This window comes from Mustela nivalis (genome assembly GCF_964662115.1).
Source record: "Mustela nivalis genome assembly, chromosome: 19".
NCBI classification, from domain to species: domain Eukaryota; kingdom Metazoa; phylum Chordata; class Mammalia; order Carnivora; family Mustelidae; genus Mustela; species Mustela nivalis.
Genome location: NC_139038.1, coordinates 12,757,810 through 12,783,183, shown reverse-complemented (window position 1 = coordinate 12,783,183; position 25,374 = coordinate 12,757,810). Strand labels below are relative to the sequence as shown.

Below are 25,374 nucleotides of genomic sequence, written 5' to 3'. Positions count from 1 at the left end.
TGTGGACACACAGAGCTCAGACCTGTGTTGCCCAAGGGTCAACTCTAGTTTATATTTGACCACAAGCTAACTCAGCCAGAGAGCCAATCCTTTCAACACTAAGTGTGTAAGGTCCAAAAGCCAAAGATGATACAGTCTGATGTGTATGGATTCTACAAACGAAGGGTAACCTGCAGAAGGCCACTCAAACATCCTCGGGGACGGCCAACATTTACTCATCTCTCAACATCACCAGCGAGATCCAGAGTGGTTTCTTACATGTCCTGATTTCTCCCTTCTACTTCCCACCGCAATGCTTTTTTGTTTCATTCTACGTTTCCACTTGTCCTAGATTTAAAAAAAAAAAAAAATCCCAATTCTAATGCTGCAACCAGAAGACATACGTTTCTTTAGACAAACACAATCCATACTGCTTTGGAAATTTTGTCTTTAATGTCGGGAAGAAATTTTCAGAATTCACACATTTATCTTAATAAGTCAGTCCACAAAAGACAAAGTCAAGAAAAACACTTGTGCATTTATTTTGATTAAGAAAAATTCTCACATATTAACAATAAGAAAACAAACCACACACAACCCTCCATCTCTTATGACAAAGCCAGAGGGAGACCTTAATGGTGGCAGCTCATAAATCCTAGCCCCAGACCACAAATACAGCTGCAAGAAAACTCTCCCAAGAAAAATATATGGCATTAGAAAAACCACAAGGGAGATTATTGAAAAACTAAGAGCCTATCTATCATTCAACAACTTTTCAAAGAGTATTTCTCACAGTTTATTTACCTTAAACTGTTCCAAAGTCATTAGGTAACCCGAGGGTGAAGCCCTGGAAAATAGAGACCCATCTCTCAAACTCTTCTTAGGTCTCTATAATCCCATCAGGGTTTGGGACATATGGAAAGCACATAAAACCTCTACAATGAAAGAGAGTTCATCCAGAAGAGGCCGGGACACCGGTGCAGGGACTGCTTCATGCCCACTGCTGAGCAGTCCCAGGAAGGGGCATCGGCTTCTCAGGAATATCACTTACTCTATATAAATGACTGCGGAGAAGGTTCTTCCCAAACCAGAAGACTCAACACATTTGCCCCAAAATTTACTTTCTGCAAAATCAGAAAACTAAAAACTGACATGTCCAAGGTCATGAGCTAATGGATGGGGGAGAAAAATGAGAAGTCATCTCATTATGGGGCGCCTGGGTGGCACAGGATCATTTAAGCAGCTGACCCCAGGTTTCGGCTCAGGTGATGATCTCAGGGCTATGGGACTGTGCCCCACGTGGGGCTGCCTGCTCAGCACAGAGTCTGTTTCCTATTCCTCTCCCCCTCTCTCTGCCTCTCCCACTTGGGCTCGCTCTATCTAATATAAATAAATAAATATTTTAAAAAGGGAGAGAGAGAGAAATCATTTCATTACATTCCTTTGCCAAAAACTATTCTTAAGAAGCAGATTTCCATGATTTCAATTTGAAAGACCAAAAATTACAATTCCCAGGGAGCTGCCAACAGGTATGGCCCCCAAATAAAGAGGTGTGACCATTCCATACTAACCTGTTCTTGGTGAAAGGCTTTTATCATCTGCTAAAATCCATGAGCACAAGCCCAGCCCGCGGAAGGTTTTTCAATCTCATGTAGCCCTGGGATCTACGGTAGACTCATAACCACACACACATCATAATTTTACCAAAGTCAGTCACTGTGCAAAGCAGACACCGGACGTCTTGTTCTCTGTACCTATTACATACTTCTGCGCTGGTCCCCTGAAACTAGTCACACTATCAACGCCCAGGTAATTCATGATTTTTGAAATCCATTTTTAAAATTTTTTAAAAGGGTTTTATTATTTATTTGACAGAGAGAGATCACAAGTAGGCAGAGAGGCAGGCAGAGAGAGAGAGAGGAGGAAGCAGGCTCCCAGCTGAGCACAGAGCCTGATGTGGGGCTCGATCCCAGGACCCTGGGATCATGACCGGAGCCGAAGGCAGAGGCTTAACCCACTGAGCCACCCCGGCGCCCCTGAAATCCACTTTTTAACACGTTTAAGCAAAAGGGGATTCTAAGCATTCCAGCACCTGGAACTTTCTTCACACGTATCGATCGCTTCCCGGAACTAGAAGCATCCCCTGTTGACACTGGTTCGACCCCAGAAACGGAGAATCAAAGGCCGTCAGAACTTCAGCGAAGGACGGTGCCAGTCAGAATCTGTAACCCAAGGTCCTGACCCTCACGCTCTTTCTCCGACAAAGCACTTCCACGGCCTCAGCACAAGAGCGAACACTGCTTCCAACTCGTCGCGGATACTGTGAAAGTGTTCAGTGTACTTTCCGGCTGTGTCTCCGTCGGCACCACGGCTCTGGTCCCGGACCCGACTGTCAAGGAAGGAAGATGTGCGCAGTCGTCCTGCATGAGAACAAGCAAGACGCACGCCCCGGAGTATACGAGAAAACTCTTCCTTGTCTCGGCCTTTTGACCAACAGCTGTAGCTCTGCCTCCAAGGGCAGCCTTTCAGAAGGAATGTGGAAGCAGGCAGGGAAACAGAGCTTAATTCATTTTAAAGATTTTATTTATTTATTTGACACAGAGAGAAAGCATGAGCAGGGGGAACTTGCTGGAGCCCGATGCGGGGCTCGATCCTCGAACCCCGGGATCATGACCTGAGCCGAAGGCAGACGCTTATCCAACTGAGCCCCGCAGGCGCCCCTAGAGCTTATTTTAAAAATGCCTGTTTCATTCCGCTATAATGGTTCACCTGTGCTGTAAAAGTACCTAAAGACTATTTTAACCTGGAATATCACAACTTTGGTATGAAAGAAATAAAAGAAGCAGCTTGCTCTAAAAATAAATAAATAAAACAGGTTTCCAAGGAAGTTTGAGAAAAGGAATATGAAGCTGGGGCAAGTAGGAGAGCCCGAAATCAAAATACGAGGATCCTGAAACCAGTTGTAAGTGCTGTTTTCTACAGCAGCATCATTATCCCTGCTTTCTGCCTTGACTCCCCCAGACAAAATATGGAATAATTGTGCCAAGGAGCTATAATCCTGTGTTTACTTCAAGTAAACCTTTAGCACATTTGTGGTCACTTTTCCAGGCATCTTGTTTAAAAATAAGCCAGTATCAATCACATTTTTAAATCTTCACTAAGTTTATGCAACTGATTGGTAATAAAAATGCCTTTGCATCGATAAAAGATTCATCGAATATGAAAGTTGTCAGAATGAGAAGTTCAGATAATGTCTGATATAAATAACTGTTCCTTGGCTTGAACCCTTGAAGAACTCACTCTCACAGCAGCACAGTCACCTCTTCTAGGGATGAAAAGCCCCAAAGAACTTCGTACAGGCAGTCCTTGACTTGCAAGCCTGGAAAACACTTCCCTGAACAAAAAGCCTCCTGTTTTCCGCCACCCAATATGACCGCCGAGCAACCGCCATCATGAAAAAAATCTGGTCTTTTTATAGCTTTTGGATTATCACCCCACAGTTGCTCCCAGGATCCTTCAAAATTTTCCTTTTTGCTTTTCCTGCACCACGTTAAGTTTTACCTAACTGAACGTTTTCTCAGTTAAAGGTCTTCTTTGCAGGGACGCCTGGGTGGCTCCGTTGGTCAAGCATCAGCCTTCAGTTCCGGTCATGATCCCAGCGTCCTGGGATCGAGCCCCACACCGGGCTCCCTGCTCAGCGGGGAGCCTGCTTCCTCTTCTGCCTGCCGCACCCCCTCTCTGTTAAATTAATTAATTAATTGACATTTTTTAAGTGTCCTTTTCAAAAAATAGGTTATTGTAATAGGTAGAATCAGCCATTTCTAGCCCTCCTCACATGGAACAAAAATGACTCACTAAGACAAAGGACAGTCAGGTTCGCAGGGGTGGATAAAGACGTCTTAAAAAGTAGATATGGCTGATGTGACAGAGATGTGCACCGGGGGCTGGGGGCGCCAAGAGGAAGACAGGGGAGTTCCCAAAGGCATGAAAGTGTGTGCATTTGCCCACCATGTAGAGAGGATGGAGTTCAGCTTGTGCAGGGGTCACTGAAAACTCTTCAAGCAAGTAGCGTGACTCCATTTACATGTGGCCCAAATCCTATGAGACGACATTAGGAGGACGGTCGAAGAACGGTGAGATTAGGGCTGGGTTGGAAGCCACTGCCGCAGCAGAACCAAGAGAAGGTGGGCCTGACCAGTGCAGGAGCGCCAGGCGGTAAGTGGAGAGAAACGGGGAAGAAGTGCTCGGAACATGATCTACAGTAGGCACCAGGATGCGGAGTGAGGGGAAGGGGCAGGACTTCAGGACCTGCACGAGCGGATTCACGGATTCACGGCGTGGATGTTTGCGGGCTGGCGCGCACATCAACTACAGGAGGAAGTTAAAGAAGAGCAAATCTAGGGCAACAACTACAGAGCTCAATGTTGAGTTTGAAAAGCTTACGGACGGTCCGGGCCGGAAAAGAATTCTGGAAAGGTCATCGGTTTGTGAATCTGGAAGCGGAGAAGGTAGGTGGGGTTGGGCATTTACGTGCAAGGGGTCTCCAGCGAAAAGGGCTGAACCAACCAGAATGTAACTTCCTCCCCGGCAGGACTTTTGTCATTTGGTTTCCTACATGCACCTAAAATTACGTCTGCCCACAGGAGCACGTGGTCAAGAAACAGTTAACGACTGGGTGTCGGGGAGTGAGGAGCATGAAGGAGCCATACACCTGACAAACGGTTTAGCTGCTGCGCGAGTGAGGACTTCCAAGCCCGAAAGAGCAATTTACAAACTATGTTTTGCAAAAATAATAATAATAATACAAATAAAAATAAAACAACTTGCTAGCAATTTGGGACTGATCGATGATCTAAGCCTGGGGTCATCAGCTGTACAATCCCCATCCGTGTCCTCATGTTGAATATGAAAAACCTAAATTTCTATTCAAATATTACTTTTGAGTATTTTAAAGTATTTGAAGTTCTACTTGGATTGAAAATAACTATGCAGGGTTCCCTGGGTGGCTCAGTGGGTTAATAAGCCTCTGCCTTCAGCTCAGGTCATGATCTCGGGACCCTGGGATCGAGCCCCACATCGGGCTCTCTGCTCAGCGGGGAGCCTGCTTCCCCCACTTCTCTCTCTCTGCCTGCCTCTATGCTTACTTGTGATCTCTCTCTGTCAAATGAATAAATAAAATCTTTAAAAAAGAAAAAAGAAAAGAAAAGAAACATCTACTTCCAAGTAAGCAGAAATGACAGAAAGTGGGGAGATTTTTGTTTCCGCTTTTACAGATTAGTATAAACCCCTCTACCTCTGGACAGAAACAGAACTGCCCCAATACCAAGAGTTCCCAGAGCAAGAAGGTAGGTACAGCTGCGTTTGTCACAACAGCACAACCATTTCTAAAACATGTACCCATTACGAGGTCCATGTCCAAAAACTGGCAGTTTTTGGAAATAATGGACGTCTACTAGGATTTTAAAAAAATAACTAAGTCAGGCAATTCCTAATAAATTGCGGCTAAGGTGCAAATATGGGACCCACCAAAGCCCTTATCTGTAAAACTAAGAACCCCAGAGACCTGAGAGAGAACCAGCACGTATCCAGCACGTACGGGGGCCTTCGGGAGGAGACGGCATTGTTCTCAGGAGTTTCTCAGGAAAGCAAAGAGGAGGGCAAGAAAAATGGCGTGGTGAGAAGGTGACGGTTTCAAAGGACCTTAGTTCACACATCTGCAGGTGCTCATTCTCTAAGAGATGCTCCACAGTGTCTCCCTTCGAACTGCCCTGAACCCCGAAGTCCCGGCCCCCCTTACGCGAAGAGTCCTGCGCCCGGGCACGACGGCTCTACCAAGTGTGCCCACCCGAGGGGCTGAGGCACCCGGCTCTATCCACCCTTCCCGCTACGTCGGTGGCACCTCTGTAGCGCCTGCACACAGAGGCCGCTCAGTCCATGTCTGCCGATGCAGCAAACACATGGAGAATGAATTCATTAGGCACTTAATAAAAGGAATTATTATTAAAATTGAAGTGTTTTATAACATCAAAATATTTTAGAAAGAGGGCATGTGGGACAGTAATTTACAGGCACTGAATGCTATTCATGCTTAGATGCTAAAAATAGCTTGTGCGTGCTGGTGAAAAAGCAGAGCCCCACACAGATAAGTGCACGTCCAAGAGTGTGCAGGCAACCCCACGACGCGCCCACCTAGCTTCCTCTCTGCCTGCTGCTCGGCAGGCTGCTTCCAGGTCGCCCGCGGAGGGTCGAAGGCTGCAGTCTCCCCGGGTCAGTTTTCCGGCCGCACTAGCCCCGGGGCAGCTATCCCGACAGGCTGGGACCCCAGGAAGACAGACGCGGACGGCCTCCGTGGGAAGACGGCAGACAGCAGCCACCAGGAGCGCAGAGACCTCTTGCAATAAGTTGTTGCCTCCTGTGAACGAGTTGATCAGTATCTCCTCTTACATTTATATTCCCCAAAGAGCGAAAACAGAGGTCACGTTGTATTGGCTATTTTCTTCTGTAAGCAACAAACACCGGAATGCAAGACTATGTGATTACCAACATAATCAACTGAAATAATAAAAAGTTACGCCAAACGTCATTCAACTTCAATCATGAAGCACCTTCTACGCGCCAGGCAATGCGGGACAAACATGACAAACGTGGGGGTGGAGAAAACGGAGCGGGCACTTTCCTCCAGGAGAGCCCGATTCCAGCAGAAGGAAGCACAACAGGGAAAAACGTGTCACCGTGTCAGGTGTCGGAAACGGAAAGGGCAGGTGTACAGGCGGAAAGGAGAGAGGACTAGGGCGGAACCTGGGGTGAGCAATATGGCCAGGAGAAGCCCTTCTGAGCAGATGACGTCTCAGCTCAGGCTGGCAAGGTGAGAGCGTGCCCAGGACGCGAAGGGCAGAGGGAACAGCACGGAACCACGGCGGGGCCGACCCTGACGAGCCGGAGGGATGCAGGAAGGGCAGAGGGCGGGAGCCAGCGGGTGACGGACGGTGACAGGCGGTGGCCTGCGGCACCGAGTGCGACAGCTCGCAGGGGCCAGAACTTTACATCGGTCACACGGAGAAGCCACGAAGGGCACTTCCATGTGAGGGTGAGATGGGCACACGCAGCGTGCAAAGCCCCCCGCCCTGGGAGCCACAGTATGGAGATCGCGCCGAAGGGGCTTGGGAATGACACGGGAAACACGAAGAACCGCATCTCAGTTTTCCAAAGCTGCAACAGCAGAGCACTTCAGGAGTTTTACTTGCTCACGTGAGCCACAAGCCTAGGCCCCTCGTGCGCGGTGTCACAGAGAAACGTCCTCAGGCAGTTGGCTCTGCGTGAGGAGGAGGACGGTGTCCAGCCAACTCGCCAACAGCGTCCAAGACGAGAAAGGTCAAAAGTCGATTATGAACCGAGTGACCCCATGACCGCATTTCCAGGAAGTCCTGACTGGTGCTGACTGTTCCAAGGTCATTATGAATGGCACCCTCCTTCGCTCCCGGACACGCCCGACGTTCCGGGATAAACTCTGGGGTCACCCCACTTAGAAGCGAAGGATTGTGGGAGTTTTAAGGAAAATGCATGTAATTCCGAAGGGAAAGACCATCAAAGCTTCAAGACAGAAGGAGATCGGACGTCGTGGCTGAGAGACAAACGTGACATCGCAGGAGCCCGTTCCAGACCCGGGGCGCGGCGTAGGCACAGTGTGGAGAAAGCGGGGGCCAGGCCGCCGGCAGCAACCACAGCCGCAGCGCGGCGCTCCTGGACAGCGGTGGGGACAGGCGTCTAGAAAGCTGTGCTGGAGCCACCACGTCCTAGCGTAAGCACTAACCGGCCCAGGTGCCATTTGCTGCCGCCGGACAGAAAACGGAGAACAATGAGCACGAGTCAGAGGTGCTGCCTGGGAACCTGCCTGGGAACCAACGCCCAGGAGTCACTCCGACGCAGGTGGTCCAAAGACCACCCTCTGAGAAACAGCATTCTGCAAGTTCCCGATCCAGAAAATACAGCTAATTGCCCCTCCGCCTAATTACTGCCAATCTCCGCCACGCAGAACCATCACCAGCAATTAGACCTGTCCAGGTTTGCATGACATGATGCCAAGACACATGGCACATCGCTTCCTGCACTCATGCAGGTGCAGAGATCACGGGGGACCTGCGGTGACAGCGTGGAGGCAGGCGTGCGTGAGCCGTGGCAGCCTGCGGAGAGCTGAGACGGCTGGGTGCGGGGAGGGTCTGGCGGGCCACAAGGCAGGGCTCCGGAAAGACACCAGGCGGGCCCTGACAGGACCTGCCTGCATCCTGGGGCCCCTTCAGCCTCCGCTCCGTGTGTGTGTCCGTGAGCACTAGTGCGAGGACGCACACGCACCCCTATGTGTGAAAAGAACCAGCTCCTGCAAGCACTCTGCTGCCCATAAAATGACCCCCACCTGCATCAGCACGGAAGGCTCTAGAATTCACTTCGAAATACCAAGACCAGGTTCCTTTAAACAGCGTTAGGACCGGCAGTAAGGCCGGTGCATTAGCACAGCTGGGCTCCCGCGGTGAGGCAGGTCTAATGGGACTCAGAGTTAAGAACAGCAAGGCTGTGTCATCAACATCCCCCTCGGCCCCAGACTCGGGGACCCCCTAAAAGCAAGTACCAGTCCTACTCAAGCAGAGCACGGAACTCAGCACGGTTTTGTCTCGGAGTTCCCTGAAAACGTTCAAGGGAAAACTAGAAAAGAATGGGCGCGTTGTATCTCTCCTCATATTTAATTAAAGAGAAGCCAACAGTACTTCCAAGAGGGAGGTCACGCCGTGCCCGGCACTAGACGGCTCTGTGCAGAGCTGCTTTCGGAATGGGCGATGAAACAATTGGACACGTCGACACTCAGGAAAACCACCATTTCAGAAATGCTGCGGAGGCTCCGCTAACAGCTCTAAGATGACGTACGGATGACAGTGCCTCAGCGGGGGCGGCTGCAAGACAGCCCAGAGCATCACCACTGCCGGGTCCATCCCATGCAGCATCTTCCCCTCCCCTCAGGGCGCCTGGAGGCCCCAGCTGCCCTGCCCCGCAGACCCCAGCACAGCCGATGGTGTACAGGAAGAAAAGTCATAGGCAAGACTCGGACTCTGATCCCTCAAGTTCAAGAGATCAGACCGTCGTCGCCTCCTGCACAGTGACTGTGTGAACAGCGGAGGGAAAAGGATCACGTCCTACAAAAAGCTAACACAGAATACAAGATGTTAACAGACTCAAAATAAGAACCTCGCACGGGCACGCACACCGAACGAGAACCGTGCAAAGGTGAGCCGCGGCAGATGGCCTGGTTTCCAGCCCAGTGGGTGCGCATTTGGCTCTCTGGGCAGGAGGAGGACAGGCCGCTCTGCCCAGGGGCACGCACTTGATCTTCAAACGCACCTCTGGCTCTTCCTCCTTGGAAAGAGAACTACAAGTCGGGCACCAAGACATCTGACAGTTTTCCAGCAACATCTACCACAGGGAGCTGCCTGTGCCTGCCTTCAAGCCCACCCACAATTTCATTTTCAATTAGCAGCTCCTCGAAAGGCAGTCATGAAAGCAGTTGCTAAAGAGCATTCAGATGTCACCGAGAGACTGCAAACCCAAACTGTAAATAGCACATTGTGACTCGCCTGTCACCACCATCAACTCCCACGGGAGTCTCGCAACACGTGGCGATCGCCGCCATCTGCTCAGCTCCCCCTCGCCACCACGGCAACCCACCGGCCACCCACTCGCTCCCACCTCCCACGCGTTACCTGTCACGTGCGGGCCCGTGCGGAGACGGGGTGCCACGCGCGGGGATTAGGATGCAGAACACGCGGGGGCTCGCTTCACGTTCTGCAGCTCAGATCTGGCCGCACGCAGAGAACGGCGTGTCAGCAGAGGAGGGAAAACTTACCACATGAACAAAAAATGCAGTTTTAGATAAAGAAAGGGAGTTCCACCAAACCCCGTCGGCCGTCCAAAATGCGGTGAGAAGGGAAAGCGCGTGCCCTCGGCCTTCGGTCACCCGGAGTGCGGGATCTCTGGGGGACAGAGCCGAGAATCCTTTCTCTCACTTTGTCCATCCCGAACAATATGTATGACTTAAGTGGCCCTTAATAAAGCTTCACGCACACATACCTATAACATATTCACGGGATTTAGTGAATGCCACTGGTTTCTGGGTTTTGTTTTGTTTTCGTTTCTATTTTTAAATGGAGCAATTTCTACAGGGCTCAGGATCACACAAGCAGAGTTACTGTCCCTTTTTTTAGTGGCAGTTCCTTTTGTCATTCAGCCTATTTTCTCTCATAGGTTTTGTTTTCTGAACGGGTAGTCATGTGCTATGTGCTCTTCTAGTCAATTTTTGCTAAATTCTAATTAAAAACACATATGTCACTTGGGATAAGATTTATTACTGGTCTCATCACTCCGAACATCTGTCCCGCTGAGGTCAAGAGATGCTTATTATCGCTCTTACCAACACCCAAGGCTGATGGACTCTATCCCAGACAGTAAGCTCAGTAGTCAGGAGACACAAAACAAGAATTCTGAAACTCAAAAAATAAACTGTCATTGCCTCCAAATGCCCAAGTTGAAAAAAAAATTTAAAAATTTAAGAAACTTCATAAAACTTGTGATTGAAATGTGTCCCTTGTTTCCCAATACCAAACCTGTATCTCCAATTTAATAAATATACAACTATTCAGAACAGAAACAAGGCCGGATTGTGAGTGCCTCAAAACTAGATGGTAAAATCCGGCATCTTACCCTTATTTTGAGTTCATCAAAATTCCAAGAGCAGTTATTAACCCAATCTTTCTCCCTCCCGTTCTTTGATCATCTGGTTTTACTTCTATTTCTGTAGTTTAGGCAAAGGAAAAAAATAATGTGCAAGTTAGATTCATCAGAAGGAAGAAAAGAGGACCTACTTTACTCTCTCGGTTTGCAACCTTCACCTGACAACACAATTTTTGCAAAAGGCGAATGGAATCCCAACAAAGACATTAAACTTGAAACTCTGAAGTAGGAAGTAAAACGACGTGCCTGCAGCTCCAATTCTTGCGACCAGCTCGAGGCGCCGTCCATTGCTTAACCACGATGACGAACGTACTGATGCTCACATGTCTTTCCGCCGCTGAAGTGAGATCCCTAATTGCATTAGTGTTCACAATGCTCTGAGATCTGCTGAGATCTGCAGGCTCTAGAGTCAAGCTGGATAAAAACCTGTGTGACTTCAGCCTGGATTTTTTTACCCAAAACTAATGAGCTGGCCTTCAGAAATATGACTTGAACTGGATCTGTTTAATCAAAGTCGTCCATTACAAAGCCTCCCTTGCAAGTTAATTTCTACTCACAACGTCAGCGAGAAGTCCTCAAGACAACCTGAGTCAGTCACTCTGAAGTAAAGGATCAGCTTCTGGTAGTAAATGCTGTCCCGGGGGGAAAGGCCTGAGGAGAGAGAAGGCTCCGGCACAGCGGGTGGCTTGGTCACCTGGGCCCGTCCCTTCCACCAACACGACCACTTCCTCCCAATCAGGCCAACACACAGCGGCACCACACAAGGCAGATACAACCGCATAGCTCTAACAACAGCTCTCCCTTTACGGACGTGGCCCTGGGGTCAGTCCCTCCTCCCGCACATCCGTATCCATCGTTGGGATCTACAATGTCAGCTACCAATCTCCCAGCGACTCTGGAGTCTGCCGCAGCAGAGTTCAGGGACAGAAACAAATCTCCATTCCTTACAGGCAATACCCACCCAGGGCAAGTTGTATGAGGATTTTGAAACCACACAAAAGCCATCCTCACCAGCCAAGGTCAGAGTCTACCTGCTGGGCTCCTGAAATATCTCAAACTGCTTTATTTCCCTCTCAGATGGGATCCTCTGTGGCTTGAAGCAATGTCAGAAGGTTGCCTCTTTCTCGGAGACATCCAGCCCTCAGCTGGATGGAGTTTTAGAAACTAAAATTCAGTTAGGAGGCAGGCTCTGGGGTTTCATTTGATGACCCATCCTGATTATCTGCTTCTCGGAAGAGCTCACAGGGCCTAAGAAATGCTGAAGCCTGCGTCCTCTGGTTGGGTCCCTATGAGAGAGAGGAAAGTCGGGCTAATGGACTACACGGAGGCTGAGAAACACCCAAGCCCGGCCCGTCTGAGAGTTCTCCGAACCCCCTCAACTTGTCCTCTTTGCCGCTCTAACTTGAAAACCCCTTTGCTCTCTGCGATTTCAACGACGAAGCAGTAAAATTGTAAATCCTCTCCCATGGTCTAGAACTGAGACATAATGAAAGAAAACTCAATGCCCTAGGAAGGGTTAAGTTTTCCAAAAATGCTTCTGAGGAAGTCCTCCATTGGCTCCAAGGCTTGGCAGCATGTCACGTCCTTGCGCCCTTCTGGTGGCTGCACCGAGACAGTCTTACAGTTAAAGAATAAGGCTCCTTGCAGGGACGGCCTGGGCAGCCTCTGTTTTGTTTTCCCACTCCCAAGGCTAAGTGGGGGCAGGGGCGGCGGGGGGGGGGGGGGGGGGGGGGCTACCACGTCCTTTTTAGTACAAGCTACAACTTTTGAAACATAATGTCTGAATGCTCACGTCGTGAGCAAACACTTCTGTGTAAGACAAACACAAGAAGCCTGGGGGTCAGAAAGACATGCCTTCTTTGCTAAAGTTAACTTGTTCCTTTCTTCATTTTTAAAAGCCCCTTTGGAAATTAAGGAGAATGTTCAAACCTGCCAAATAAAAAAGTGCAGCCATTTTAAAAGACAGCTGCCAGCTCAGCATCTTCTAAGTCAGGATATATTTAAACTTATAAACATAATCCAACAAATGAGTTCCACCGGGGGGGCGGGGTAGTTAAGTGCCAGTTACAAAGCTTTCTTTTCCCAGGATGAGAAAAAAACCAGGAGAACTGAGGTTTTACCATCAGGCAAAGAGAAGTAAAAGGCTGCTTGGTGTTAGAACTACACATCTCTCCTATCAAAGTATATAATTGTACGCTCACGTTAAAAAGATTAGTTGCCTTCAACGGATTCTCAGGAAAAAAAAAATCCTATTATTTCGTCTCCACGAAGGAATAACATCTTCCCATAATTACAGGAAAGCTGTGCATTAAGGTACCTCCTCAGGAAGTACCATTTCCTAATAAGATGCAACCCTAATCTACTCTCATGGAGTCAAAAATAAAGACGAAATTCTCACCTCCTACGGTCTTTCCTCCATGGCTCTTCCCATGACACCTCCCTCGAGAAGAGGCACTAAGCAACAAACCATTAACTTAGAAATTCTCCTCAAGGACACTCTCATCTCAAGACCCCCTCCCGGCTAAGATGGTCAGATTTCAGCTACTTTATCTCATAAGAGGCAAAGGTCAGGGAAACCGGATCTGCCACAACTGGAAATGCACACCCAGTACTGTCCTCACGGGTCCTTGGCCCTTGAAGACTTGCGTGTCAGCTCTTACCCCGATGGCACCCGTACAGGCAACACACACGGAGCCATGTCTCTCACACATCTCTCCCTTAAATGTCCTCACAGAAACTATCAATTACAGACTCCAAACCAAAACCACCTTGACCGAACCCTTCATTTTCCAGATGGGCAGCAATGGACAGTGCTTTGCCCAGGGTTTCAAAACAGTACATGTGAGTCAAGGAAAACTACAAATGCAAAGTGGTGGAGCTTTATTCCAGTTACCACTTCTGCTTCCTTTCCTACTAGAAAGATAACACTTGATTAGGGGAGTATGTTTGGGCATCAACACTGAAGATAAGAAAAACACCACTGTTTTGAAGACTCTTACACAGACCAAAAAGGTATGACTCATTCTTTGCTTCTCCACCATTTGTGAGTCAAAAACATTGCTTTTCAAACACTGTGCCTAAAACAAGGACAGCTTTGATTTCAAGCAGCGTTTGTACCAGAAGGTTGGCCATCAAAAACCAAAAAGCTACTTGAATTTGAGACGGACAAGTTCTTGTCTTCACCAGAGCACAAAGGAGAAAGAAGAATTTTGAGGACGGAGAATGGAAAGTCAGACTAGGTCAGGGAGTAAGAGCGTCAAGGATGAGGAACCGCACCTTAGTACAGACTCGGAATTAAAATCGGTTTCTCGCCTGAAATGGTAGAAGCCTTCCTCCTACGCTGCTGGGAGGGCCTGGGGGAGAGATGGCGGTTACCCTGCAGCCTCTCTCCATGGTAATGATCACCTTCTCACAGCTCTCAGACACAGTGGCCTGGGCTGGGAGTGGCACCAACACCCCAGGAACATCACCTTCCATAGAACCAAACCCGTCTTCCCTCCCTCCCTCCACACTTTCCTGAAAGGTTTTGTTTGTTTGTTTGTTTTTTGGTTTTTGTTTTTTTAATTAAAAAAAAAAAAAACACAGACTCCACATCTTATTAGAGACGAGGTTATATTGATGTTTTGGGTCCTTCCAATCCTCTCTCTAAAATCATCACCAAATGGGGCGCCTGGGTGGCTCAGTGGGTTAAAATCATCACCAAAAATACACCCTTGATGATTTATAAGAATGATTTCCAAACTGGCCTAGCCATTTCGAATAGAAAATCTAAGACCACGGAGTTCTGCGGCTCACCCCAAGAGGGTCTGGTTTATTGGGTCCTGAGGAAAGGTCGACATTGTGTTTAAGAACGCTCAGGGCAGGATTACGAACGATCTGGGACCGTCTGGATCCACGGTTGTGTAGGATCCCAGACCTCCCCCTCTGCAGAGAAACACCTGCAAACTGTGAATTCCCTGTCCGGCTTCTACTGAGCAGCAGCTGCTCGGTGACCCACACGCCCTCCCCCCTCCCTCCGCTTCCTTCGAGGGACGGTCATTCCCACCCGGTGGTCCCGCCAGGAACCAACAAACGCACCCACGACACAGGTAGGTCGGCAGGCACTAAAGCCTCCGGATTTGTGCAGAAAGAAATTGCTATAAACAGCTTCGTTTCTCATTATTAATCTATCTCATGTGGGGATTTCCACGGGCAGAAAGGCTCCCAAATGCCAAGAGCTGTATTTTCTTGTGGATCACTGAAACCTAATTATTAACAGGCCAGTGAGCCCTACTACCAGACGTTCATCCCATCAGCAGATCGCAAAGAGAGTCCTGAAGGATGGACTACAGAGAACGGGAGAATCAAAAGGCGAATTCATTTCTCCCGCACGCCACAGTATCTGAGCTGCTCTGGAAAACAGAAATCTTTCGCAAGGCGCTGCCTGCCTGCCCCCCACCATTCTTAGCACCTCAGAACCCGGAGATCCGCCATGGACACGATCACACCTGCCGGGTCCGCCTGTCCCCATGAGGAAGATCGCCGCCCTACGAGCCAGTCTACGCTGACGAGCTGCGAGAGTCTGGTCCGTCGGCCCCACTCCGGCAGCACCGGCACCCAGCTCCGCGGCGCACAGCACATCTGACGAAAAGGGACCGAAGCCAAAGCTTCAACCGTAATGACACACCAAGCGGGGACTGGCATGTTCTATGAGAAGCAAGTGCGCGGCTCTGCGGGGCCGCACTCCAGCAGCCCCCGAGGAGGTCTTCTCCAGCCCGGAGAAGCCCGAACCCGCGCCCCCTCACCTGCCGGAGTCCCTTGGGCATCTTCTTCCTCTTCCCCAGGTGCTGGCAGAGGTTGCGGTCATTCTCTCGATCCGAGCCGTAGTGGTGTGTGTGGCTGAGTCGGCTCTTCTTGGAGTGAAAGGACAGGCCGTTGGTAAGTGCTTCTCGTTTCTTCTTGCTCAGAGGGGTCTGGCGTTTCTCCACACGTTCCTGAGGCTTAAGTGCGACATCTTTCTACAGAAAGGAAGAGAAGGAGAGGGAAGCGCAGGTTACACAGGTGTCCAGGGGCGCACCCGAGATACGGGCTGAGCGGGGTTACAAGAAGGGGGAGGGGAAAGCCTAAGTCTAGGAACCACGGCTCTCAAGTCTCCTGAACCCCTAAGGCCACCACAAATACATCCTTTCTATTCTGGTCGGGCGGAAAAGTCAACAAAGCACAAAGCATCTGTCCATTAAAAGTGATCTCACTGCTTAGTGGTGTTCAATCGGGTTCTCCGCTAGGTGCAGCGGCACACAAGGACATTTCCCAAGGAGGCTCGAGACACTCACTTTCCAAGTTGGTGCTTCAATTATGTTTCAGAAAAGTAGTCCTAAGTGCGGGCATGATTAAAAAAAAAAAGGCAAAAGCCTGACTAAACCAGGGCCAGGTGGATGCCAGCCAGCAAGCAAGAAACTATCAATTCATATGATTAAAATGTTTCCTTAATGCATTATATATTTTTACCACAAGTTCCTCTGTGCATCCTTAATTCCCAGGTCTGTGCAAAATGCAACAACAATATTATCACCAGGATGTACAGCAACTTGTCATGTATCGCTTTGTGTGTGGTTGGGGGATGGGCAGGGTAGGAGAAACGTCACGGACGTCCCGCGCGGGGTCGGAAGCAGCAGCCGCGGAGACCACAGGCCGGCATTTCAGGCCACGAGACCCAGTGCATTCTGAGCCAGCAGGCAGCTCAGCACCTACGGAAACACCAAAAGCCCCGGGTCCAGAGCCTGACTCTGACATTATCCACTAAGAGACCCGAAGCACCCACTGGTGAGATACGTGTGGATGTCCTTCAAACCCTGAGAAACGTGCTCACGAAGCACTGAATGTAGAAGCTGTGGCACGCGGCCATCGGTGCCTGAGTGCGCACGACCCTGTTTATCCGGAAAATGCTCCTACACGGAGCCTAACCCCCATTCATAAAAATTCTGCTTCTGTGGTCCTAAATGAACGCACATTAAAACAAATAATAAAAACTGAGACAAAATCTTCCTTTTACCTATTTTCTCCTTAAAATACCTCTCTCTCTATCTCCCCTCCCCCACTATCCCATAGTCCCAAGGTGGTTCTCAATCCCGCTGCTTCCCAGTACCCAGCACTGCCCACTTGACATACATGCTGCTCCCCGAGGTCTTTCAAACCAGCCGTTGCCATCGGTTTGGGGGCTTGGATGTTTACATCTGCGTAGGCCTCAAAGCCCGAACTGCCACACCACTCCCTGTTCTAGTTGAAGGACCCTTCGCAGGGCTGTCCACTCGGGAAGACCTTTCTTACGTGTGAAGCACTATTTTCAAGCCTTCCCTTAATGCAAGTATTGCCTGTGGGCCCAGTATATACCAAGAACAAAGTCAGCACTGTCCTCCAGGGGCTGGGAGAACAGCTGTCCTTACCTCATGGGACTTAAAATTTAGGGACAAATATTAGTCAAATCACGTAAACATACCAACCGCAAACTGACCAAAGGCAAAGGGTGCTAAAACGAGGGAAATGGTCTAGTCCAGAGGCGCAGGATGGTCCTGAGGGAGGACTGCCATTTGACCTAGTTCTGAAAGTCTGAGCAGAGAGAACAGCTTGTGCCAAGGCCCTGAGGCAGCTGGCAGCATGATCTCTTAAAAGAATCAGGGCACAGACTGAGTAATTCATCTCAGTAACCCCAACGCTTCGCAGAATCAGGCAAAGGGCAAAGATAAATAAATCAGGCTAGAGAAATAAATAAACGAGGCAACTAGTTAAAGTACCCAAACCTATAAGCAACGATAGCGACTGGATAGTATCAAGTAGGAGTATGACTGGTATAGGGAGTGAAGCAAACTAGAAAACTGGAAACCAGAATCCCACAGGCACTGCAGAAACCAGGATCATGACAAACAGCAAGAAACCCGCAAGGGCAGAAAGAAGCCATCAGAGCAAGAAGGTATCAAAAATAACCATCTCATCAGGCAAATGACTGGCTCCCGGTTCAACGTGTAGCTGCATCAGTGCTGATGGTTTGCCCTCCGCCGTTGGAAAGGCAGCTCTCCCGAGGCGAGGGAGATGTGTGGTGGCGAGTGTTCAGGGGATGAGCTGAGATCGAAGGGAGTGCCCATGGCCATTGACTCCAGAGTCAGAACCGTGGACAGAACATCTAGCCCGGCCATCGACTCCAGTGTCAGAACCGTGGACAGAACATCTAGCCCGGCCATCGACTCCAGTGTCAGAACCGTGGACAGAACATCTAGCCCGGCCATCGACTCCAGTGTCAGAACCGTGGACAGACGATCTAGCCCATGAAATGTTCAGTAAATGTCCGCTATATTTAACCCTCCGTCCAGCACCACCACCACGGTCTGCTGTTAGACATCTGCTCGGTTCTGACCATTCCGTGTCTGACGTCACGCGCAACCAAAAGGACCCAAGAAGCAGCCAAGTGAGTCCCGTCTTGGACCGCGTCAACATACTGCAACCAAATGTACTTCTCTTCCAAGAGTACCATCCGAAATCCCCACGGGGTTAAAAACAACAACAAAGAAGAACTCCTCTTTTTCCTACAACCCACCCACGGCCCAGTATATACATGCGTGTAGAGTATCAGACTAATAAACAAACGATACTTCATAATGTATCAACCGAGCTTTTTAAAAAATGACACCATTCTCTTTGGAGCCCGAATCTCTTCTCACACTGAAGGTGCTCCAAAGTATATTGAAAATTATGAGCGATTCCATACAAATGTGAATTAATATTTATGAGAGGATGGTATAATTTCTTCCAGATCCATTTTATTTTCATGTAGCATATTAATCAAGGCATCTCACCGCACCGCGCATAGCTACACAGAGCGAATGGACCCCATGCCGTGACATTAGCTCGTAAGAGACCTGCCGACGTCTTAGCAGCAGCCGTACAATCATCTTAGGTCCAATTATTATTGAGATTTTCAACTCTGGAGGGTGCTGGGTGTGGAGGAGAGAGGAAGAGAGAAAGGATCAAAGTGTATGTAGAAGTGGTGGCTTCAGAGGAAAGAAAAAAATCAAGAGTCTTTAAAAGGTTTTTATGATAGAAGAGGTTTATATTCTCAAAGCCCAGAAATTATCTTTATTCTTTCAAAGATACAGTTTTATTTAGAAATTGCTGCATAGACACTTTGGTGTAATTCCTGAATAAGCCAGGCTACTGTTTATCCGTTCCCTCTGGTAACACTCCCTGGCTGCCTACGATGTATAAAGTAATCATTTAACTTCTCATTGACTGTGTTGGAGGAAAAATGACAAGAACTGTCCATTCTAAGCAAAAAGAATCAAAGACAAAAAGACTGATGATAAATCGCTAACCTTATAACACTCAAGAGAGCGGTGCATGTGATCACACACACGTGTGTGTGCCTGCATCTATGCAGCAACCAACAATGAGACCCACTGGTTTAAGAATTTCCTCAAACACACTTGGGGGGGGAGCAGGCGGTCTATAAACCACGGTTACAAAATGGGAAGGAAATTGTGTGATTTATAAAATAAGTGTTTACCATCAACGAAGGATGATTTTCATAAGCCTGTTGACTCTTGTCTTCCCTGATAAAGGCTAGTGATTCCCATGGAAAATTTATGTCCATGAGAATTACCTGCAGGGCTTTTCTGAAAATCAGGTGACCGTGCCCCAGACTTGGCAAAGGAAGCATTTAGTAAACAAGCACTGGGAAGGAAAGCAGGAGGGCAGAAGAAAAAGGACGAGATCTGGAAAAAGGAAAAAACATAGATATATGTCTAAGGCATTCATCTGACAATCAGGGAAGCTAGCAAGAAAGCCAGAAAGCCAGCACGCCAACAACAGAAGGCTGGCTGTGAAGGAAAAAGATTTAGACATATTTGCTGGCAATAGAGGGGGTAAGTGCACAAGCCATGCATACCAGATGGAACCAGGTTTCGTGAATAGCTGAAATTATGTGATTTTTAGGTCACTGGTGATGGAGGACAGGGTCACAGCAGCACACATGCCGAGAGGCTCCGAGACGACTGTTTCCTTGAACACCCAGCCTTCTTCAAAATAGGTGCTCTCGCTCCTGACTTCCCCTTCTCTCAAATTATAATCTCTACCAAAGGCTTCCTCCGCCGCTCCCGAATTTCAAAACGAGATGGTTCAGCGCTGTGCAGACAAGGGGAGAGCGAGAAACTGCAGACGGGTCTCCGCGGCGGGGCTGCGCCTGCTGATTACAGATGAAGCCGGAGACCACAGCAAAGCAAGGCACAGTTCGCCTGCCTTGAACGAAATAGGTTATGGAGAGTCTCCCTCGGATTTTGGGAGCCAAACCTATCTGAGAGCAGCCCGTCACTTACAAAGCATCTGCGGCGTGGGTGCCTGCGTGCGGCCCTGGGGACGCCCACGTGGGAGAGAGGGGGACGGTTTCACCAGAACCCTTCTCAACTCATCTGATCTCAGGGACGGCGATGGAGTCACAGAGAAGCCAGAAGTAAGACAAGGCGCTTCTGACTGTCTGCATCCAAAGGCCTTCACGGCTGCTGTGGTCTCATTTTAGTTTGCCGGGTGCTTTGTTGGGTTTCTTTTACTGCATTTGTACTTATTTTGGAATGGTTTGACAGACCGTGATTGCGTCCTTTCTTAAACGCCAAAGAGGTGAAAGCATTTACAGTGATGGTAAGACGTGAAACATTAAGAAAGAAACAAAACACACAGCTCTTTTGAAACTGAACTGCATGCTACGTTCACACGTGCCCCCATTCTGGACTTCTGAACAGACCCTCAGAACCTAGTCGTTTTAGTAAGGACAGGAGACCCTAAATTACAAACAGAGTAACAATGTGGCGTTCAAAAAAATTAATTCCTCAAGTTCACATCTTTTAAAAACAAAACTGAAAATAACCTGCTGTGCTAGCCACTTCGCCACCTGTTAGTAATACCTAAGAAAGGTTCCCTGACCCCAGGCTGCTTAGTGGGGGTGCAGAAGGCGAATCACTGAGCCCTTACAGGAGAGCCGGTTAGGTGAGGAGCCACTACGGTGATCCCTCCGGCCGCCTCTCACACGGCCTCACGACTGTAGCGCAGTGTGGCCGTGAAGACAGAAGAGTAGATCAACGGGACAAAATAAGAGTACAAAAATAGACCCACATGCGCATGGAAACTGGGCTTTTGAAAAAACACAAAAGCTATTCTGTGGAGAAATAACCTTTTAAACAAATATTGATGGAACAAATATATACATGCACACACACACTATATATATATATGTGAATATATATGCAAAAATTTTTGATTGGCATCTCAGTCTAATTAGGAAAAATAACTAAACACGCATCAGAAACCTAAATGCAGAACCTAGAACTATCCAACTCCCAGAAGAAAACAGAGGAGAAAACGTTTGTGACCTTGGGTTTAGCAAAGATTTCTCAGACACGATGCCAAACGCGTAATCCATAAAAGAACAAAGTGATAAATTACTCCTCATCAAAAATTAAACCTTCTGCTCTTCAAAAGACACTGTTGAGAAAATGAAGAGACAAGTCACAGAACGGAAAACTATCTGCAAAGTGTACATAACTGAGAAAAGTTTTGTATCCAGATTATATATATATATGTGTGTGTGTGTATATATATATATTTTTTTAATATCTTATTTATCAGACAGAGAGAGATCACAAGCGAGCAGAGAGGCAGGCAGAGAGAGAGAGGGAAGCAGGCCCCCCGCCGAGCAGAGAGCCCAATGCGGGACTTGATCCCAGAACCCCGAGACCACGACCCAAGCCAAAGGCAGGGGCTCAACCCACTGAGCCTCCCAGGCGCCCAGATTATATTTTTAAAAGCCCTCAAAACTACATAAAAACAACCAACCCACTGTTCTAAACAGTCTTAGAAAAGAAAAAAAAAAGGGTTTGAACACTTAACTAAAGAAGATACATGGGTGGCAGGTAACAGGTGAAAAGAAGTTTAGCATCCGCAGTCGTCAGGGAAACGCAGACGGAGACCACAGAGGGACGCCACTACCTACCTACTAGAAGGGCTAGAACAAAGAGGCCTCAGGACAGCCGCGGCGGCAGGGATGGCGAGGAGTGTTCGTCCCGCGGAGGAATGACAAACGACAAACGGCCCCGCCACTCTGGCAAACAGTCTGACCACTTCCTCACAAGTTCAAAGCAGACCTACCCTACGACGTGACCATTCTGCACCGAGGTATCTCCCCCGCCCCAAGTTAAAGCCCATTTCCACAAAAAAGCTCTGCGTAAGAATGCTCGTTTCAGCTCTGTTACAGCTGAAAACTGGAAACCACTCAAATGTCCATCAACAGATGAACAAACCGTGGAGAGCATGAGCAACGAGAAACAGTGGCCTCCTGACGCACGACAACTAGACTAAGTCTCAAAATAACAACGCTAAGGTAGAGAGATGAGTCCCAAGAGAGTATTTCGTGTGATTCCATTTATATGAAATGTAAAAAATACAAGATAATCAGGAGTGAGAGGAAGTAGATCAGGGGCTCCCATCCCGGCGCAGGAAGAGATTATCCACGACACGAGGAAACATCTGGGGAGAACTCTCCACCGGCTCAATGGCGGCCATGCTTTCACGGGTACACACTCACGCGGAAACGTGTCAGACCTTGTACTTTTAATCCACGCAGCTTACCGGTACGTGAGTTAACCTGAGTGAAGCTGTTAAAAACACACGGCAACCTTTGCCATCACGCAGGACGGCAGCTCCCCGTCACCGACACTGGGATGGCACTCCGCGTCCGTCCAAAGAACTCATCTCTCGGATTCCCGAAACCAGGGCAGGACCGCGCTGCGGAAGGTCTGCCAGGAGCCCGTGACGGGGCCATGCAGTTGCCGCCGCAGACAACTGGGCCGTGGACAAGAACGCCTCGGGCCGACCGAGCAGGGCCGTGTCTTCGCGTCATTCTCAGCACCAAGGTGGAGTTCACCGTGTGCCTGTTTCCTTCAGTTCCTACAGTCAATTCTCGGTTATTCAGAGGCTAACCTCTGTCAAGCTTTCCTAGCTTTCGTTCAAGTGCCCCGGTTAGCTGCTTGGCCGTATCCTCTCTCATGAACACTTGACCCAGAAAGCAAAGAAAGAAAACATAAATACATTTTTTACTGCTCCTACCTATTAAAAAAAAAAAAAAAAACTGAGGCGGTTTCTTAGATTTAATACATGACGATACACAGGACGTAAGGGAATCCAAATGGTTTAGAAAAAGAAACTAAGTACAAACTCAGGAAATGAAAACACTTGTCCAAGGTGTGGTGCCCCCGTCAGAGGTGAGGAGTCACGCCAAAGAGAGAGAGAGAGAAAGAGAGAGAAGAAAAGCAAAAACAAAGGGGAAAAAACGCAGCCACTTGAGAAGCCCTCCTAAACCCAGCGATGGGATGAGATCACAACCACCCGCTAAAGTGAGACTTTTGCACACTCTGAGAATTGAAAACGTCCCAGCAGCCTCTCATTCCCACAGATAATTGAGAGTTGGCTGCCGGTAGACCCTACCACTCTCAAAACGGGTGAGTCCCTGGCAACTAGATGCTATTGCTTAAAACAGTTTAGGCTCTCAGCCCTGAAGGATTCCTAAAATTGGATTACAGTCCCTCCAGATAATCTGAGAAATACAGCATGACGAAAAGGAAACCTTAAAAAAAAATTTTTTAACTCCTCCATAACAGCAACATTCTCAAAGCTGAGCACAGCATGACTCAGGCAGAAAATCTCATCAGAGAAGGCTTAAGGGCGATCATGTGCACAGAGAGTGAGTCCCAACAGGGGAAGGGAACCACACCACACAGAAGAGCCCAGTGGAAGCCAGACGGGAAGGCGGGCGAGCCACACAACCCTCGGGCCTTTGCAAGGGCGGGAGCCTGGCTGGCTACCTCAAGAGGCAGGCGGAGGGCACAGATTTCTGTTGCTTTTTGATCCACTGTCACCGAATCCACTGTGGTCACACACACGCATTTGAGAGGATGTGTCATTCTCGTGGTAGCCCTTCTCACTGGCCCTCACTCGTTTTTTGACCAAGCATTCCGTGCACAAAGTGGGGCAAGGGTTCATTAATGTTCGTGGGGCCAAACAGTCAGACACCGGGGCCTCCCTGCCACACTCAGGTTTAGCTGCACAAGGACGATGGCCGTGCCTCCCGCGCCATCCCCGAACTCCCTGTGCAGAATCCAGCACGTGGCACAGAGCCGGGGCTTCTGAACAAGCGAACTGGGAGACACGAGGCACCACGCAGGTCTCTCTTACTCCAGAGGTGGTCCCACCCGGCTACGCACCGCACCCTGCCCCCTTCCCTTCTCACACTGTCACCCCAAAACTTCCGAACTGGGTATCCCCGCCGCACGCCATGGTGAAACCATCACCCTTCCCTGGTGCACTCAAAAGGGGCTGAGTCGATAGCTCAGAGACAAGACAGGTCACCTCACCAAGTCCAGAAGGAGACAAAACAAGAAAGAGGACTGACTGCAGAATGCCAGGTCTCGTTCCGTGGCTTCGTGTGAAGGTCCAATGACCGTTTACCAGGTCTTAAACCTCCTACCCTCCGAAAAATCAAGGGCTTGGTACTATGATGGACAGGACAGATATTCCAGGCAAGGAGCCCGACCGGCCAGGGAAAACCTCTTCCTACCCAAATACTGGACTCAAATGAGTGAAAGACACAGGCTTTTCTCCTCTTCCCTCAACGTGTTCCCAAATTGTCTTCCACAGGCGCCCACGAACGATCACAACTTGACTTCCAACGGCCACTCTCGGTATCGTACTGATCCTGTGGCAGTGACTGTCAGCTGTGTGTGCTGAACGGTCACTTCCCGGGCCGGGGGACTCCTGCGGAGGACAGGTGTCCCCGCTTCCATGTGGAACGTGGCCTGCTTTGGGCCTGCATCACCGTCACAAAGGGAAAAGCAGAGGAGATGATGTATACACCAGAAACGCAATAAACAGTGTGGACGGACATCTGGACCCAAGAGGATCTTTACTTTACTTTGGGAAAGATGCGACTCGTGGCACTGTTCTAGGACAATGAGATGAAATGAACCACAGGAGAAAGAGACTGGGATTCTGCGCCGCCGGAGGGTTCTCCATCCCTCTCCTCCGCGCGCCACCAGTTCTGATCCCCACGGTTTCCCCGAGTCTTCCCTAGAAGACAGGGACAAACTCTCCGTGCAACATCAGCATCCTGCAAAGGGGGACACGCGGGGAGACCACGAATAGCTCCTTCCAGCTCTGGCCGTGAAGTCAGATCTGTACAAAACAGAACGTCAAAGCTGCAGTAACGGCAGCAGAAAGCACCGATACCTGCTTAGCTAGGGCTGCGCTGTTCCCGAGCAGGGGCGACGCCAGCAGTGGGGAATCACTTGGACAGGCCCATTTAGGGAAACAAATCACAGACACACACACTCACACACACACACACAAAGAAAGCACACTCTGTCCACTCAGCAGACAGGAAACGATTTTATGAAAGGTAATTTAATGTTTAGGACTATGCAGTGACAGGAAAAGCAATTTCTGGCAAAGTCCACATCACGTGGTTCTGAATACAAACAGTTCTGTACAGCACACTGGGAGGGTGTACGGATGAGAGACAGTCCCTCTACGGCTCAAGTTTTCAAGTGGTTCAGA

At 49.0% G+C, this 25,374-nt stretch overlaps 1 protein-coding gene across 7 annotated transcripts in view; it reads right to left on the bottom strand.

The window, feature by feature from the left end:
* Positions 1–25,374, bottom strand: part of AUTS2 (activator of transcription and developmental regulator AUTS2) — a 1,064,271-nt gene that overhangs the window by 784,967 nt on the left and 253,930 nt on the right. For all 7 annotated transcript variants that reach the window (XM_082714253.1, XM_082714252.1, XM_082714257.1 and 4 more), the window contains exon 2: positions 15,537–15,749. In XM_082714253.1, coding sequence (XP_082570379.1) covers positions 15,537–15,749 — 213 coding nt within the window. The remainder of the gene's footprint in view (positions 1–15,536; positions 15,750–25,374) is intronic.